Source organism: Pogoniulus pusillus, chromosome 22, assembly GCF_015220805.1.
Source record: "Pogoniulus pusillus isolate bPogPus1 chromosome 22, bPogPus1.pri, whole genome shotgun sequence".
NCBI lineage: Eukaryota > Metazoa > Chordata > Aves > Piciformes > Lybiidae > Pogoniulus > Pogoniulus pusillus.
In genome coordinates, this window is record NC_087285.1 from 21,717,500 (window position 1) to 21,735,609 (window position 18,110).

At 48.8% G+C, this 18,110-nt stretch overlaps 1 protein-coding gene across 6 annotated transcripts in view; it reads left to right on the forward strand.

The window, feature by feature from the left end:
- The first annotated feature begins 1,432 nt into the window (after positions 1-1,432).
- The window catches only part of TRPC7 (transient receptor potential cation channel subfamily C member 7), an 86,320-nt gene continuing 69,642 nt past the window's right edge, over positions 1,433-18,110 (forward strand). For 4 of the 6 annotated variants that reach the window (XM_064162170.1, XM_064162172.1, XM_064162173.1 and 1 more), the window contains exons 1-2: positions 6,820-6,935; positions 16,842-17,619. In XM_064162170.1, the coding sequence (XP_064018240.1) occupies positions 6,934-6,935; positions 16,842-17,619 (780 nt within the window). In that variant the 5' untranslated portion in view covers positions 6,820-6,933. Of the gene's footprint in view, positions 1,509-6,819; positions 6,936-16,841; positions 17,620-18,110 lie in introns of those variants that run through there. The other 2 variants (XM_064162171.1, XM_064162175.1) reach the window with 2 other exon arrangements.

Sequence of the window (18,110 nt, forward strand, 5' to 3'; positions counted from 1 at the left end):
TGCTTGTGATAGGACCCTAACCAAACATGGGTAGGTATAGGCTGGATGTTAGGAGGAAGTTCTTCACAGAGAGAGTGATTTCCCATTGGAATGGGCTGCCCAGGGAGGTGGTGGAGGCACTGTCCCTGGAGGTGTTCAAGAGAAGACTGGATGAGGCACTTAGTGCCATGGTCTGGTTGACTGGCTAGGGCTGGGTGCTAGGTTGGACTGGATGAGCTTGGAGGTCTCTTCCAACCTGTTTGATTCTATGGTTGTAGCTTCAGGCAGAAAACAAGCCCATGCTGTAAAGAAAGGGAAAGGTTATGTTTCTTAAAGGAAAAGAACAGAATTTCTCTTTTTCAGCTCCAATATCCCTCTTTTTTTTTTCACTTCCTTACCTTTCTCACTTGTAAATATTCCTCTCCCCCCCATTTAAATGACTTTATAATGAGAAGCAGCTTCTGCAAGAAATTAAACACATTTGTTTGTATTGTAGAGCTGCTTCTGATGCAAAAGTGAACTGCCAGATTTATTAACAGAAGACTTCTTCTTTGACATGTAAGGATCATTTACTCTTAATAGGAAAAAAACTGCACCAGGTCTGATTATCATATAAATTGTTCTTAAAATAAAATGACTTAAAAGAAATAGGCACTTGTCAGACCAAGCCTCTTGCTGATAGTGTCCTAAATCAACCCATCACTTCTGTTCCTCTGTTGTTTCTCTCACTTGAGCGATATCAAATTTATCTTTGGGGGGGTAGATTGCTGCTAAGTCTTAGTAAAGTTAGCCTGAGCCTGTTAGGTCAGTAAAAGAAGTAGCTAAAAGAGCAAAAGCTGTCATAGAATCATAGAATCACTCAGAGCTGGAAGGGACCACAAGGAGCAGCCAATTCCAACCCCCTGCCATGGGCAGGTACACCCTACCCTAGAGCAGGCTGCACACAGCCTCAGCCAGCCTGGCCTCAAACACCTCCAGCCATGGGGCCTCAACCACCTCCCTGGGCAACCCCTGCCAGCCTCTCACCACTCTCCTGCTCAACAACTTCCTCCTCACCTCCAGCCTGAACCTATCCACCTCCAGCTTTGCTCCATTCCCCCCAGTTCTGGCACTCACTGAGAGCCCAAAAAGTCCCTCCCCAGCTATTTTATAGCCCACTTCAGATCCTGGAAGGCCACAAGAAGGTCACCTGGGAGCCTCCTCTTCTCCAGACTGACCAGCCCCAACTAGAGCTGCTGCAGCCCTCTGAGCATCCTCCTAGCCCTGCTCTGGACACGCTCCAGCACATCCACATTCTTCTGTCACTGAAGTGAATAAAACAGTCCTAAAGACAATGGTTCACAGCTAGATAGTAATCAGAAGGTATGTTCCTTGTTGTGTTTCCTAATAGGAGGACACTTCAGCGTTTATTCTGCTGGTTTCCTGTGGAAGGGTATTGGCTGAGACCCATCCTCGGAGGCTGCCACTCAGCACAACCAATAGCTCTGCAGAATGGAAAATCCATGAGGTGCTAAAAGTCATCTAAAGAGGTAAAGTGGTATTCTGCCTTTCAGCTCTGGGCCTAGGCTGGTTCAGCTGGCTACCATTCCAGAAGTAACTAGAAAGAAACGTGTTGTAATTACCCACTTGAATTTGTAAAGGCTGTGCAAGGGAGGCCTGTGCTTTAATGTCTAGTTCTGAGTAGCAGGGTGTTGGTGCAGCTGGTTCTACCTGGCCTTGCTGGAAAATGAGAATGCTTTTGCTTGTCCATGTCTTCCACAAGCTGCAAGTGCTGGCCAGTGTCAGCCTTCCCTTCTGCCCTACCCTTCTTGCATTGCCTTCTCCAAAAGCACAGCAGAACTCTGCTGCTTTTCTCTTCACCCTTTCTCACTTCTGGTCTAGGGAGCAGTGGAAAATAGGGGAAAGAAAGGAAGCCTACCAAGCTTCCTTGTTCTGTTAATGCCTTTGCTCTGCTATTTAGAATTCAGCTGAGATAGTTAGCTTGGGAAGCTGGTGCCTGACACAGGCATGTGTTTGAGGGAAGGATTAAGCGAAGGCTGTCGATGACAACACGAAACAGGAGTCTCTGGGCAAAAGAGTTTTGCAATGGAAAAATGTTCATCAATAGAAGCAAAAACTCTTCTGACAAACTGCTGAGCTTCCACTTGTGTTGTGACAGCAGTAAAGGAGTTGAACATTGGAAATCATTTAGAGACAGCAGAGAGGGCTCTGCTGAGTAACCAGAGAATTAACTACACCAAAGATTAGCAAGAACTTTAATGCCATCATTTCTGAGTCTTTTTCTTGTTCCATTTAAGCTTTGCCCCCACACAAATCTTTCTTCAGCCTTTCTGGGTGGCATGTGGATAACTGTCTGCAACATCAGACCTGAGCAAACAAAAGCAGGACTTTACATTCGTTTGAAGGCCTCCTCTCTGCCATGTGTCTGGGAATACAGCAACATTTACAGACAAAGAAAAACTGAGCCCAGGAAGGGCACAGGATCAGAGGATGTCAGGGGTTGCAAAGGACCCAAAGAGATCATCCAGTCCAACCCCCCTGCCACAGCAGGACCATACAATCTGGCTCAGGTCACAGAGGAACACATCCAGACAGGCCTTGAAAGTCTCCAGAGAAGGAGACTCTCTGGGGAGCCTGCTCTGGTGCTCTGGGACCCTTACAGTCAAGAAATTCCACCTTGCATTGGGGTAGAAGCTCTTGTGCTGCAACTTCCATCCAAGAGCTGAAAAGCCTTAAAAACTACAGACCCTGAGAGGAATTTCAAGTCTCTGTGTTTCATTCAGTCAATGTCATGACACAGCTGAAAGAAATGGCACAGCTCCTGAAATTGCTCAACTGCTTCCATGTTTTACTCTGGCCAAGAGAGAGGTGCTTAGGTTTGCTAGGACGTGACATTTCCTGTGGGTTTTGTCCTGTTTCAGAGATACAGGTGAGATGCAGCAGAGACAAACTCAGTCCTTTAGTGCAAGCTTGTCCCTGCCCCCAGTGAGGTAAGGACATTTTTGGTACAGTCTATGACAATGCAAACAGCTGATGATGTGCAGGGAAAAAAGCTCCCAATTGCTGTAATTCTCTAGTCAAGAAGACTGTAGTCAAAAGGGGTTGTGTAATATCAGCAGCAGACTCTTCAGCACACTCTTTTCATGTGAAGCTGTTGCAGTAGTGAAATTCAAAGCTCATCAAGATGAAAGGCAACTTGTACAAGTTCAGAGCCTTGTGGTAAATGCCTTTTGAGAGAGCCAGGTGGAAGATTCCCAGGTTCTGTGGTTGTGGGGGTCTACTGATTCTGAGATTCAGACAGCCTACAACAGTTGTCTGAATTCTTTTCATATGCACTGATAACAGCAGACTATTTCTGAGCCCCCTTTTCCTTCCCACTTCTTCATCTCACATGTGTTAATCTGACATAATTAATTGCAATTAGGAGTGCTGTCAGTATTTCAGCTGATGCAGATTTATGGAGTGGATGAGCTGTTGATTATTAAAATTAAGAAGGTCCTTCTGATACCTTTGAGTGCTAGACAGTACTGGGCCTGGAGTATCTTTTTAGCAGCAAAGAACAACACTGTGCAGGAGAATGTAAGTGATGAATATTGTCCAGTGAAGTTAGAACTAAGAGAGATGAGGAAAAGTAGCTGCAGCTGCACAGACATATGGAGCAGTAATGCAGCTCATTGGGTTTTATTTTGTCCCCAGGATATATATAGGAGAAAGCTTACCTATGTTTAGTGACATCAATCCCATATTCAACTCTAGGAGGAGCATTTGAGCCCTGCAGAGGGAGCTGGCCAGGCTGGATGGGTGGGCAGAGGCCAAAGGGATGAGATCAAACCAGACCAAGTGCAGGGTTCTGCACTTCAGCCACAACAACCCCAAGCAGAGCTACAGGCTGGGGATGGAGTGGCTGAGAGCAGCCAGGCAGAGAGAGACCTGGGGATGCTGGTAGACAGGAGCTGAAGATGAGGCAGCAGTGTACCCAGGTGGGCAGCAGAGCCAATGGCATCCTGGGCTGGATCAAAAGCAGTGTGGGCAGCAGGACAAGGGAGGTTCTTCTGCCCCTGTGCTCAGCACTGCTCAGGCCACACCTTGAGTGCTGTGTCCAGCTCTGGGCCCCTCCATTCCAGAGAGATGTTGAGGTGCTGGAAGGTGTCCAGAGAAGGGCAGCAAGGCTGGGGAGGGGCCTGGAGCACAGCCCTGTGAGGAGAGGCTGAGGGAGCTTGGGGTGTGCAGCCTGCAGCAGAGGAGGCTCAGGGCAGAGCTCATTGCTGTCTGCAGCTCCCTGAAGGGAGGCTGTAGCCAGGTGGGGTTGAGCTCTTCTGCCAGGCAGCCAGCAACAGACAAAGGGGATACAGTCTCAAGGTGTGCCAGGGCAGGTCTAGGCTGAATGTTAGGAGGAAGTTGTTGCAGAGAGAGTGATTGGCATTGGAATGGGCTGCCCAGGGAGGTGGTGGAGTGGCCGTGCCTGGAGGTGTTGAAGCCAAGCCTGGCTGGGGCACTTAGTGGCATGGTCTGGTTGCTTGGCTAGGGCTGGGTGAGCCTGGAGCTCTCTTCCAACCTGGTTGATTCTATTCTATTTATCAGATAACCTGGCAATGCTGTTTATGAATATAAGAAATGGAAGCATGTTAGGTTTTCTGATCTTCAATTCCTACCTACCTAATTAAAAAAGAAAACAAAAAAAGAAAACACCCAAACAACTCCTCCCAAACAACAGCCAAACCCCACAAAAAACCAACCCAACTGAAAAAAAAAGGCAGTGGAAGCAAAAGTTACCTGTCCCAAGTATTCCCAAGGTGCTTCCAAGCCTCAGAAATTAAATGTAGATAAAGACTTTTAATGCAAGAAGCTATCAGCATATCCAACTCTTAATTAGTTTGTTATGGCAACAGACGAGTATTGAACTGAGAAGTGAGGGACAGATAAGTAGCAGAGTGCATGGAGAGGGAGGTTTTTCTTCTTAGGCAAAAAGTAGTTCACAAGCCAAAGGGCTGTGAATTTAGGGGTTGCTCTAACCCCTGAGCTGTGTTAGCTACCTAGCACAGAGATTTGCCTCCCTGCAGCATATCTCAGACGAGTTTTTTCAGCAGCAGAAGTATTTTGCTGTGGATTCTTCCTCTTTTTTCACTTTTTCTTTTTTTTCCTTTTTTTTTTTCCCCCTTTTCTCACAGGATCTCTTCCTCCACAGGACATTGTTCTTCTCTCAAGCTCATAATGTCCACATCCTACTCTTTTTGTTCACCCATCTGAGGCCTCCTGACTTTCTCAGTGAACTCCAAGAAGCCATAAACTGGGGCAAGAATCAAGCCATTAGTGCATGTTAGAGAGCAGGAGGTACCAGCATGGGAAGGCAGTGTCAGAGTGCAGTGAGTTCTGAGTCTTGGGTGCCTGCCACACTTAGAGCTCAGTACATCCTTTCCCCTTATTTGCACCATAAGACATCTTAGTAGGGAAAGATTCACCTTCACCCTCCTCACAAGTGTGAGTGCAGCTCAGGCTGGTGAAGGTAACATAGCTGCCTGGAGATGTGGGATGAAAGCCCTGCAGTGGCTGCCTTTAAGGGTTTCTGAGGCTCTTTTATAGTGCTATTAGAGAAGCCACACCAAGCTCCCAGTGGTCCCTGCTAACATGGTCAGTGCCCATGACCATCATCTCCCTCAAGCGAATCCATCAAACATCTTCAGCTGATTACAGCAAATATGACACTGAAAAATGGTGGAAAATCTCTTGATCAGTGTCCTCACTTCCCCTGCTGCTGTGAGGGCATCAGAGAGGGAGAACCTGGGTGCAAATCAACACAGTGCCATCCTGTCATGTGTGCTGCTCAGAGAGCCCTGTGCTGCCTGCCGCCAGCACCACCTCTCTGAGCAGAGGATTTCCTCTAGGCTTGAGCTCCTGGAGGCATGCCCGGTGAGGGGTAGGTGTTGTTCACTAATTGCAGTGGGGTGTGTGATATGGTGGAGGATTCTCCCGTTCAGGTGAGCAGGGGAGTTGGCAAGGATGAGGAAGGACAGGGAAGGTCATGGGATAGGACGGCCTCGTGTGGCTGAAAGCTGGAGGGGAGTGAGGAGGAGAAAAGTGGCAGGCAATGGGAGCATCCTGAGGGGGGGTTCCTAGTTAGAACACCCACTCTTACTGCTTGGGAGCCCTGGCACCCCCAGGTGAAGTTTGAAGTTATGATTCTGGAGGCTCTCTGCCAAGTGAGAGAGGATATTGATTGCACTGAGGGATTATTTTACGTGCTGCTTTCACTTCCCGCCCCCCCTTCTGCTCCCGCCGCACACAGGCGCAGGCACACCCCTCGTGGGCCACCCGTAAGAGAAAGATCTCCTAGGGAAGGCAGCAAACGCTCTCAGGCTGGGCACGGCCAGCGAGAAGCGGCACTAACCACTGGCAGCAGAGGGGTGGTACAGCCGGATGGAGCGGCCGGGCAGTGCGTGAAGGGGAGAGCCCCTCTCGGAGCCCCCCGCCCCGCGGGGCAGCCTGCGGGCAGCCCTGCCTTCTACGGGAAGCTTGCTCTCGCCACGCCTGCTCCGGGGCAGCCCTTGGGAGGGTGCAGGTTGCTCGCCCGGCTCCGACTGACAAGGGGGAGCGCGGAGAAAAACCCCGAACCTACCGGAGAACGTCGGCTGGGAAGCGGGGAGGGAAGACGGGGAGCAACTCACATGCCAACCTGGCAGCAGGCTTTTCCTCCAGGAAGCAGAGCCTCGGCGTCCTCGGGGAGCTCTGTCCCAGCCGCGCCGGGGCGGTAAGGATGCGGCACCGCCTCGGCCGAGCCGGCGGCGCCTGCAGCCCCGCGGCCAGCGCCCGCCCCGTCCGGCCGCTCTAAGCGGCGCTTGAGCACCGCGGACAGCGGCGATTCAGCACCGCCGACAGCGGCACCGCCATGGGGGGCAGCGCAACGCCGCGCGGCGCTCCGCGGCTCTAGGCTGAAACGGACCCGGCTCCGACGCGCACATGTAAGCTGCTGCCCCAGCCGCGGGGCTCTGCCTCTGCCAGAGCCAGCTCCCAGCTCCCCCAGACGTGCCCTGGCTCTAGCGCCAGTCCCTAGCTCTGCGCTGGGAAGTTTTGCCGGGGTTAGCGGTGGCTCGGTGCGGCTCGGTGCCCTGCAAGCCCTGAGCATGGGCTGGCCTGAGTGAGGTGGGTGGCTGCGTGTGGAATTGCTTTGGCTTCTGCGCTCGGAATCTGTGCGAACGTGCCCGAGTAGGTTTGTTTCAGCGTCTCGGAGCTTGCCGTTTGTCCCTAGCCACATGGTTTGCAGCCACGCTGCAGTTTTCTCCTCTAGCCGGGCGAGTCTTTGAAGGGCTTTTTTCTCTCCTACAAATGGTGTGGCCGAGGCAAAGCGAGTTAAAATAAGGAGTGCAAGTATGGGACTCTGTCATGCCTGTTGAGCTTTCCTGAGTCTAATGGTTGTCAGGAGACCTTCTCTCTACCTTTTTGTTCTGTCTCAACTATGAAGTGAACAATGAAAAGGGTGCAGCAAGAGGGGAAAGTGAAATGCAGCCGGAGCCGAGATTACCAGTGCTGCTCAGAGCTTTTCCTTTCTCTTTTCAATGGCAGCGTGTGATGAAAGCCAGCATTACACTGCCCTCTGCTTGCGCAAGCAGAAACGGTTTTCATTGCTCTCCTCAGTAGTAAAAATTTATGAATGAACAGGTATTCCTCTGTTGTGTTCTCAGTCAGATCTCAGCCTGAGCCTTGAAATGCTCCAGCAGTGAGGGTGAATTATTCCTAGTCTTATTCTTCTCACGGCAGTTAATCTGGTGGCCAAATGTGTTAATGACTGGGGGATAGGAGAGAACGTAAAAACAATCTTAGTTTTGGCCTCTCTCACGTGTTCTGCGATACCTTTGTGACTCTCAGACATCTTCACAACCTTATATTGAGGGCAAGCAAGGAAGAAAGGACAGAGGAAAAAAACCCTCCCAGTACATACATTATAACATGGTAAGAAAATGAGTACAAGAACCAAGGTGACTATATTGCAGCCTCTCCTGCTGCAAAGGTCTTGTATTTGTTCACAACACTGCTTTGGAGTTGGAACAAAACAGCTGCTCTCTAGTTTGTAAGAAGAGGGAAGGAGAGACCACTGAGCAGCACTGGGTGGGCTTTCCTCAAAGACAGCTGATGGACAGCCAAATTCCATTTCTTTTTTTCCCCACACCACAAGACAGAGGTGCCTTGTTTCTAAGAGATCAGGGAAGACATGAAAACGTAGATGGTGGTGAAGAGTGGGTAGTCTGTCCTTAATGTTTCTGGATCATTGTCCTCTGGCTTTATGCTTTGTGACAAGAAGATGATGGCAGTGTTAGTTCCTATCATTTCTTGACATCCTTTAATAATCTGGTTTGTCTTCCTGAACGTGTCTGGTGCTGCCATTTCTTAAAGAGGTTGGAAAAGGTGTGGGCTTGCTGACTCCACCTCTACTTCCACGAGGAGAGAGACCTCTTTGCAAAGTTTGACCTTAAATTGTAATTCTCTTTTAACTGCATGAGCAGTGGGAATGGTGGGCAGGGGATATTACTTTCTGCTTCCTAGGATTAGTCTGCAAGTGAAGAAATATCTGCCCAAGAGAGCTAAAAATGTATTTATCCTCAGATATGTGTGCAACTGTTCATGCAGGAGGATGATTGTGTTGCTAAATAGTATTGAATTAGTGCTTTGGACATCCTGAGATGAAACAAAAGCATTTCAGGGCATATAAAACTTTAGAATAAGCTGTTGTTAATCCAAAGCAACCATCCAAAAGGTACTGAGTATACAGAATAAGTCAACCATATGTGCAAAAGGATGCTTAAAACTTTTATCTTGAATGACAACCCCTTGGTTTTGAGTAAGGTTTAGAAGCTATTTAAGGTATGGCAGAGAAAGAGGGTAGCACATGGCATTTGGAAGGCCAGAGTAGCCTATAGCTGGATGATAACTGTGTGCTTCTGTGCTCAGTCTCTGCTCCTGACTTGAAATCCGAAGTCCGCTTCAAAACGTGCTGCAATTTTTTCACCTGAAAGCTGGTTTTGCTCTGAGCAGTTTGACTCTTCTCAAGACTAATTTCTTTATCAATTTGTGTTTGCTGCCAGAGCTTAATTTCCTTTGGTTTTGGTGGTGTTGATAGCATATCTTGGCTGATTAGGCTTTCTGTATGGAAGCAAAGAGTTAACAGAGGGAAATGGTCCGTTTGATGTGTGCAAGAGCTCTGTCAATTCCAAAGAGGCCTCAGGAGGTCTGCAGCCTCTATGCTCCCTGATTCTTTTTAGGCATATTGATGTAAGTAGAAAGGAAAATAATAAGTAAAGTGTCAGTCTGTCAGGTTCTGGGGCTCTGCAGGAACCCAGGGTAATGCTTCCAAAATAGCTTTCAGAAACTTAAATTTCATTTTCAACAACACAGAGCCAAGGTCTTATCAAAGCCAACTCTGATGATGGCTCTACTCAACATGAGGCATCGTAAAGGTTACATGTCCAAAGTTTCTCTGGTAGTTTCTAGACAAGGGAGCTGTTGGAAAAGGCACAGGAAGACTCTGCCAACCTCTCTTCACTAAATGAAAGCAAACCCAAAGTGTGGTGAGAGGCCATCAGTTCCTAAAGCTGCCTTTTTAAATGCTCTGCCTAATTGTTAGACTGACATCATCAGAGAGTTCTGGAATTGCCATAGTACCTAACACCATCAATTTCAATACCTGCTCAGGCTTCAGATGTTTTAAAATCTCAGGCAGGCATTATTCATCCTCTCCCATGTGCCTTTAATGTTCTGCTTCAAAGCCATATGCAAATACTGCAGTTTAACCTCTCAAGGTATTTAGGCTTTTGAACACAGTCTCTAAGATTCAGCTCTAGATGATAGCTCTGCTCTTCCAAAGGTTCTTGTGTGAGACTAGAGAGGCAGCAGAAGGTCCTGTCTGGCATAATGCAGAAAGGAGGGTAAAGGAGAAGGGAAGTTAGCTGGGGTAAGCTCAATACAAAACAGCTCAGCTTCCTTTCTGTGTCTAGCTTGCCCTGCACGTCTGGGATTCAGACCAGTTGAGAGGCTGTGGTTGTAAAACTGAGCGTCTTGGCTTCAGCAGCGCTTGCAGTGACACCACACTAAAAACTACACTCACGTTGCACCACGTTGTCTTTTCAGGTGCCGACTGCCTCAGCAGCAGGGACCCTCAGTGCAAGTTGCAAGGACCTACTCTTAGGCATGCTAGTTAGAAACTGAGGTGCTCCCAAAAGAAGGTTTGTTAAGAGCTAAGTCACCTTTCAGAAATGGCTATTCTCCACTCACCACAGGGGTCCAGACATCTTCTGGCTGGGTACAGCTGGATGCACTTTGCTGCGAGCAGTACCTGGGCCCTGATATTTTTTGTTTTCTCTTCCCAGACCGTTTTCTCTCCAACAACACTGCATACATTGGCATTCATTCCTAGAAAAGCACCGTGTTTGTCTGCCTGATGGCTTTGCTCACTAGCTGTCTCAATAAAACATGCAAATGCAGAGGCATTTCCATGCAAAGCACCTCTAGACAAAAATGGCAAGATAAATGCAATCAAGTTATAATCACTTTTCTTTTTAAAGAGGGCACATTACACACACTCAGTAAATGTGATTAGTTCTAAACCTGCCTGCACGTAAGGGAAAAGCAGATTTAAAAAGCAGATTTAAAAAGGTGCTGAGATGTTACAGCAGAGTTCAGCTTCTAAGATCTTCAGCTAGTGCAGCACCATCACGATTCAGGGCTCAGGTCAGACATAATGATAACTTTCTCTTCAGAAGAGGAGCTGATGGCTGAACATTACTGCCAAAATGATTCAAAGTTAAAAGTGCAATCTCTTTATTCCTCTCTTGTTCTCTCTAAAGAAGGCAAAGTGTGATAGTGGAGAGATTGCTCTTCTCTGCTCATGAGCAAGGCTGGGAGTTGTAATTCATCTGAGGTGAAGCCTTCCGTGTTACAGAGCTCTTGCCCTTACCCACAGGCAGTGGTTGGCTATGAGCTGCAGGGACATCCCTACTGAACACTATGGATGTTGGAGAGTAATGATGCTTTTGGAGGACAGCTCTCATTTTCTGTTGCCTCTTTCTGCAGTGCAACTCCTGTTAGAAACCATGCATGACACCAGTGTTCTCCCTGAAGTGAAAGGGAAATGAAGGGCCTTTGTTTTGGCATGTTATTAAGGATGCAACAAGCAGGTGTGAATTAGCTCTAGGCCAAACTCTGACCTCCTTTCTCAGCCAAGAAATATGAGAATCAGACCAATGATAGTGTTTTATGTAGTGTTATCTTGTTTTGTGTGTGATTATAAGTTCTCTGTCCCACCTATCTGGGCTCTCCTTCAGAGGTAACAAGACATCAGGAGAGACAAGATTTTCAAAGAGAAAAGGAACCAAGCATCAAGAATCTTACTTGGGCATCAGCAAAACATCTGAGAAATGCCTCACTGCTGGAAATGATCCATAGTTCTGATTTGCTTCTAGTACTTACCATGAAATGTAACATTAAATGGCTCACCATGTGTGGGTGTGAAGCACCAGAAAAGCCCAATGGAATTCCTGCAGCTTGAAGCACCTGCTACAATTAACTGCCCTAAAATACTTAGGCATGTGCAGTCCTGCAACACTCATGGGTCAGCACCAGGCAGCTGCAGGAGCTGAATTGGTTTCTACTCAAAGCAGGAGTTGCTTAAGCCATCACTAGCTCATCCTTGGAGTTGCTTAACACTGTAAGAGGTTTAATTTCACGCCCAGGAAATCCCAAAACTGCAAATGTGTGAAGTGTTTTCTGGTACTCTGAGTCCTCATTTAGCAGAGACAGAGTTCAGAAGTGTTTCTTTGTATGTATGGTTCTTACTCGAGCTCAGTAAGACTTTAGAACAGGTTTAAAGCTTAAATGCTGTCCTGACTACTCTGTTCATTTTGGGCCCTCACTAAAAGAAGAACACTGAGGTCATGGAGTGCAACCAGAGAAGGCCAATGAGGATGGAGAAAGGTCTGGAGAGAACAAATCTATTGAGGAGTGGCTAAGGGAAGTGGTGTTGTTTAGCCTGGGGGAAAGGAGGCTCAGGGGAGACCTCTCCAGTTCCCTGAGGGGAGGTTGGAGCTATGTGGGAGTCAGTCTCTTCTCCCCTGTCACAAGTGATTAAAGGAATCAGCCTCAAGTTGCACATAGGGAAATTTAGGTTGGACATTAGATGGAACTTCTTCACTGAAAGGGTTCTCAAACCCTGCAAGAGGCTCCCCAGGGAGGAGGTTGGATCCTCATCCATGGAGGTGTTTAAAAGATGCAGAGATATGGTGCTGGGGGACATGGCTCAGCACCAGACTTGGTACAGTTACATAATAGCTGGACACAATCTTTAAGGTCTTTTCCAACCAAAATGACTCTGTGATTCTGTGAATAGCTAAGACATGAGCTGCAGTTTAGACAAACCCTTTTGCACATGATTAACTACTTCATGGGAAACACATTTGCCCTCTTGGCCTCACCAAGACTGATTGTGAGACAAGAGATAGTTGCTGGGGGCATTGTGTGTGCCTGCAGATGCGTTTGCAAGATTTAGACTCCACTGGAATGGAGGGAACTTCTGCCTGTTGGCTTCAAAGTACCCCAAATCTTGCCTCAAACACTTTGCTTCCTTAGATATCTGTGTCTCCCAGTCAGTGTTGGAGATGTTCATGGTCTATTTCTTTTATCTGTTATTGTTTTCCCTTATCAAAAACTTCTTGCAGTCTTGGGAGTTCATTTACTGGACCCTGTCTCCTTTGTTGTCCTTAGAGCCCTCAGCCCTGTGTACTTCACCTTTCAACCACAATGGAAAGGATTGGGTTTAATTTTTACACAGTAGTTTATCTCACAGCGGAGCAGAGGGAGATATGTTGAGTCTCTTTCAATGTTATTGAGTTATATCCTAGTGCATCAGAGCTGAAGGGAAGATGCTCTCAGTTATGATGCTCTCTTTCAGCCTTGTGTGGTTACGAATTTACTCTCTTCAGATTCGTTTAAATGATGATGTAGCTGCTATAAAAAAGTGCTGCAAAACTTGTTTGAAATTCTCCAGCACAAGCTTTCTGGTTTAGACAGCAGAAATGGGATGAATTAAACTGAGAGATGTATATAGAATCATAGACTCAACCAGGTTGGAAGAGAGCTCCAAGCTCATTCAGTTCAACCTAGCACCCAGCCCTGGCCAATCAACCAGACCATGGCACTAAGTGCCCCAGCCAGGCTTGGCTTCAACACCTCCAGGCACAGCAACTCCACCACCTCCCTGGGCAGCCCATTCCAATGCCAATCACTCTCTCTGACAACAACTTCCTAACAACATCCAGCCTAGACCTGCCCTGGCACAGCTTGAGACTGTGCTCCTTTGTTCTGCTGCTGGCTGCCTGGAAGTGGCTGCCTGGCAGCAGAGCCCAACCCCACCTGGCTACAGCCTCCCTGCAGGCAGCTGCAGACAGCAATGAGCTCTGCCCTGAGCCTCCTCTGCTGCAGGCTGCACACTCCCAGCTCCCTCAGCCTCTCCTCACAGGGCTGTGCTCCAGGCCCCTCCCCAGCCTTGATGCCCTTCTCCAAGCACCTTCCAGCACCTCAACATCTCTCTGGAATTGAGGAGCCCAGAACTGGACACAGCACTCAAGGTGTGGCCTGAGCAGTGCTGAGCACAGGGGAAGAATCAAATCATAGAATCATTTCAATGGAGAAAGATCTCTAAGATCACTGAGTCCAACCATCAGTGTAAAGCCACCATGGCTGTTAAATCATGTCCCAAAGTGCCACATCTATGCAGTTTTTGAACACTTTCAAGTATGCTGACTCCACTTCCCCAGGCAGCCTGTTCCAATGCCTGACCACTCTCGTAGCAAAGAAGTTTTTCCTAATATCCAGCCTACCCATTAGTTCCATAGGAACAGCTACCTTAAGAATTCCTGTGTCCTTTCACTTCAGGAAGAACTAAGGGAAACCTTTTCACTGTGAGGGTGACAGAACACTGGAGCATGCTGCCCAGAGAGCTTTTGGGATTTCCATCTCTGGGCACATTCATAAACCCTGCTGGATGCATTCCTGTGTGACCTACTCCAGGTGATCCTGCTCTGGCAGGGGCGTTGGACTGGATCAGCTTTCAAGGTGCCTTCCACCCCCTAACATTCTGTGTTTCTGTAATTCCAATTCAGGTCCTTGGGAGGCTGATGCTGTTCATTTTCCAGGTGTGGGGGTTGGGTTTTTCTGTTTGGTTTGGTTTTGTGTTTTCTTGATTCCATTGGCCTGCTCTTACATCTGACTGAAGACAATACATCCAGCCCACTTTTTCTCCTGGCACCTCTCCCTTTCATCATTCCCCTCAGTGCTTCCAAACTCCAGTAGTATTTGTTTGGTTTTGTTTTTTCAGAGCAACACATGAACTTTTCATTCAGTGAAGGTCAAAACTGACTTGGAGAACAGATGGAGTGTGGAGGGATGAACCTTTGCCACCCACTAAGCATTAACACCTGCTTCTTTGTTACATCTGCCCACTGGAGCTTAGAGGCTCCTGAAAATGTTACCCAAGTGATTTGGGGCTTGTGTTCAGACTGAGCGCAGATGCTTTTTGTGAGAGAGGTTTTGCTTTTGCCTTTTTACCCAGGCTGCTCATTCTGTAGTCTCAGATTGGCAATTAACTCCATGTGCTGAGGCTCTAGAATAGGAACAATGTTCTTGTGGAGATGCTACTGCAATAAAAGGCAAAAATTGGACAGAAAGGTTGAGATGGCTCTGAATGCAAAGTGTGAAGCGGAGCTGGATTTGGGATTTCAGTTCATTTCACACAGCAGCATGGTTACTCCCCCTTGATCCTGGGTGTGCATAGACATGGTTTAATTTGAGAGTTCCAGAGAAGGAGTAGGAATAAGAAAACTCCACCAACTCCAAGTGAAGACATTTCAGGCACATCAGTGGGATAATTAATGGCCTTCTCTGATCTGCCCTCCCTGTGTGGTCAGACACCTGTGTTTTTGTCTTTCTGCAGTAGCTCTCTGAGAGATGTGTACTGGGGACTGATGTGACAATAAAGCAGGAGTTATTCCTGTGTTTTCCAAGACTGGCCCTTGGATTTGGGCACTTGCACTTGGAGTAGCTGCCAGCTGTATTTCAGTGAGAAAATGAGGCAGTCATTCATTAAGCTGCTCTAGATCAGGAAACAGAAATGGCACAGTGTAGTGCGGGGGCAAAAAGAGCAGTGAATGAAAAGGTGCTTTGCTTGTGACAGCTGAGTATGATCAGAATGCACAACGCACTCATCCTTGCTACTGTGTGGTTAGAATTAGAAGCATGAGTTTTAACTTCATGGAGCACAGTTTATTGCCCTGGTCCCAGCTGTGTTGGCATGGGGAATCTTGCTAACTTTCATGCCCTCGAGGATAAAAACCCATGGAGAGTAATTCAGAGAAGTGCAATCTGGAGGACGTTGTTCCTAAATCCTGCGTAGTCAAGTGCTGAACAGTCAGAGTAGGAGACTGTGTTCAGGGACAATGAGTTCATGCACACCTTTGCCTGTTTCTCATGAAGAGTGTGCTGGGTATCCTTGAAATCCAAAAGGGTGTCCAATTCAGAAGAGAACTTGTCTGTTGCCCAGGAAACTGATCTTTGTGTATGCTCACATGACTTTAAACTAGTGTAAGAAGCTAGGAACGTCTGATGGCAATGAGACATTTCTAACCTTATTTCAGGTTACACTGAAAGGAGACTTTATTGCTTTCTACAGCTCCTTGGAAAGAAGTTGTAGTGAGGTGGGGTGTTGGTCTCTTCTCTAAAGTAACCAGTGATGGGGCAAGAGGAAATGGACCCAAACTCCTCCAGGGAAGGTTTACATTGTGGGATAGGAGTAATTTCTTTCCTGAAAGAGTGGTTAGGCACTGGGACGTGCTGGACAGGGAGGTGGTGGAGTCACTGTCCCTGAAGGTGTTCAAAAGATGTGTAGAAGTGGCCCTCTGGGACAAGGCAAAGCATGAAGTCCTGCACCTGGGTCAGTGCAATCCCAAACACAGATACAGGCTGGGTGGGAATGGCTGAGAGCAGCACTGAGGAACAGGACCTGGGGGTCTGGGGTGATTAAAGCTCAACAGGAGCCTGCAGGGTGAGTGCAACCCAGACACAACCCTGTGCTGGGCTGCAGCCAGAGCAGTGTGGGCAGCAGGGCAAGGGAGGGGATTCTGCCCCTTGGCTCTGCTCTCCTCAGACCCCACCTGCAGTCCTGGGGGCAGTTCTGGAGCCCCAGCACAAGCAGGACATGGAAGTGTTGGAGCCAGTCCAGAGGAGGCCACCAAGATGCTGAGAGGGCTGCAGCAGCTCTGCTGTGAGCACAGGCTGAGAGAGTTGGGGCTGTGCAGCCTGGAGAAGAGGCGGCTTGGAGGGGACCTTGGAGTGGCCTTCCGGGATCTGAAGGGGGCTCCAGGAGGGCTGGGGAGGGACTACTGACAAGGTCTGGGAATGACAGGACAAGGAGGAATGGATTTGAACTGGCAGAGGGGAAATTGTAACTCGGATGTTGGGAAAGGGGTGTTTGCAGTGAGAGTGGTGAGACACTGGCACAGGTTGCCCAGGGAGGTTGTGGAGCACAGAATCACTCAATGTGATTGAAGATTGGGCAATTCTGTGCTCCACAACCTCCCTGGAGGTGTTCAAGACCAGGCTGGATGTGGCCTTGAGTGACCTGCTCTAGTGGGAGGTGTCCCTGCCTATGGACGATCTTTGAGGTCCCTTCCAACCTAACCCATTCTATGACCCTACATGTCGGTGGGCCTGGCGGTGTTGGGTGGATAGTTGACCTTAATGATCTTCCAGGCCTTTGCCAAGCTTAAGGGCTCTGCGGTTCTGACTCTGCTAGCCCATAACCAGCCTTCCTTTCGGGCTCCCCGCAGGCTGAGGAGCAGCGGCGCTGGAGCCATGCACCGGCGGCACACCACCCTGCGGGAGAAGGGCCGGAGGCAGGCCACCCGCGGCCCTGCCTACATGTTCAACGAGAAGGGCCCCAGCCTGACGGCGGAGGAGGAGCGCTTCCTCGACTCGGCCGAGTATGGCAACATCCCTGTGGTGCGCAAGATGCTGGAGGAGTCCAAAACTCTCAACTTCAACTGCGTCGATTACATGGGGCAGAATGCCCTGCAGCTGGCCGTGGGGAACGAGCACCTGGAAGTGACAGAGCTCCTGCTCAAGAAGGAGAATCTGGCCCGAGTGGGAGATGCCCTCCTGCTCGCCATCAGCAAAGGCTACGTGCGCATCGTCGAAGCCATCCTGAACCACCCAGCCTTCGCCCAGGGGCAGCGCCTGACGCTCAGCCCCCTGGAGCAGGAGCTGCGGGACGATGATTTCTATGCTTACGACGAGGACGGAACTCGCTTCTCCCACGACATCACCCCCATCATCCTCGCTGCCCACTGCCAGGAGTACGAAATCGTTCACATCCTGCTCCTCAAGGGCGCGCGCATCGAGCGGCCGCACGACTACTTCTGCAAGTGCAACGAATGCATTGAGAAGCAGAGGAAGGACTCCTTCAGCCACTCCCGCTCCAGAATGAACGCCTACAAGGGCTTAGCCAGCGCCGCTTACCTCTCCCTTTCCAGCGAAGACCCTGTCCTTACAGCTCTGGAGCTAAGCAATGAACTGGCCAGGCTTGCCAACATCGAGACTGAATTCAAGGTAATGGTTGCCCTTTCCCTCGGGCAGAAGGTGTTCTGGGGGCTGTGTGATTCACGTGTCTGAAAAGGCTAAAGAGGAGCTGCTGAAAGCACTGGGCTTCTTTAGTCTGCAGAAGCAAAGCCTGGATGGGGCACTTAGTGCCATGATCTGGTTGATGGGATAGGACTGAGTGCTAGGTTGGACCGGATGAGCTTGATGGTCTCTTCCTACCTGCTTGATTCTATGATTCTAAGAGGAGGATGAGGGAAGGCCTCAACACTCCCTACAACTAACTCACAGGAGATTGGAGTGAGGTGGAGGTCGCTCTCTTCTCACAGGCAGCAAGCATAGGACAAGAGGAAATGGCCTCAAGTTGTTCCAGGGGAGGCTCAGGTTGGATATTGGGAAGAATGTCTTCACAGAAAGGGTTATCAGGTATTGGAACAGGCTGCCCAGGGCAGTGGTGGAGTCCCCATCTCTGCAGGTATTGAAGGGAAGAGTAAATGTGGTGC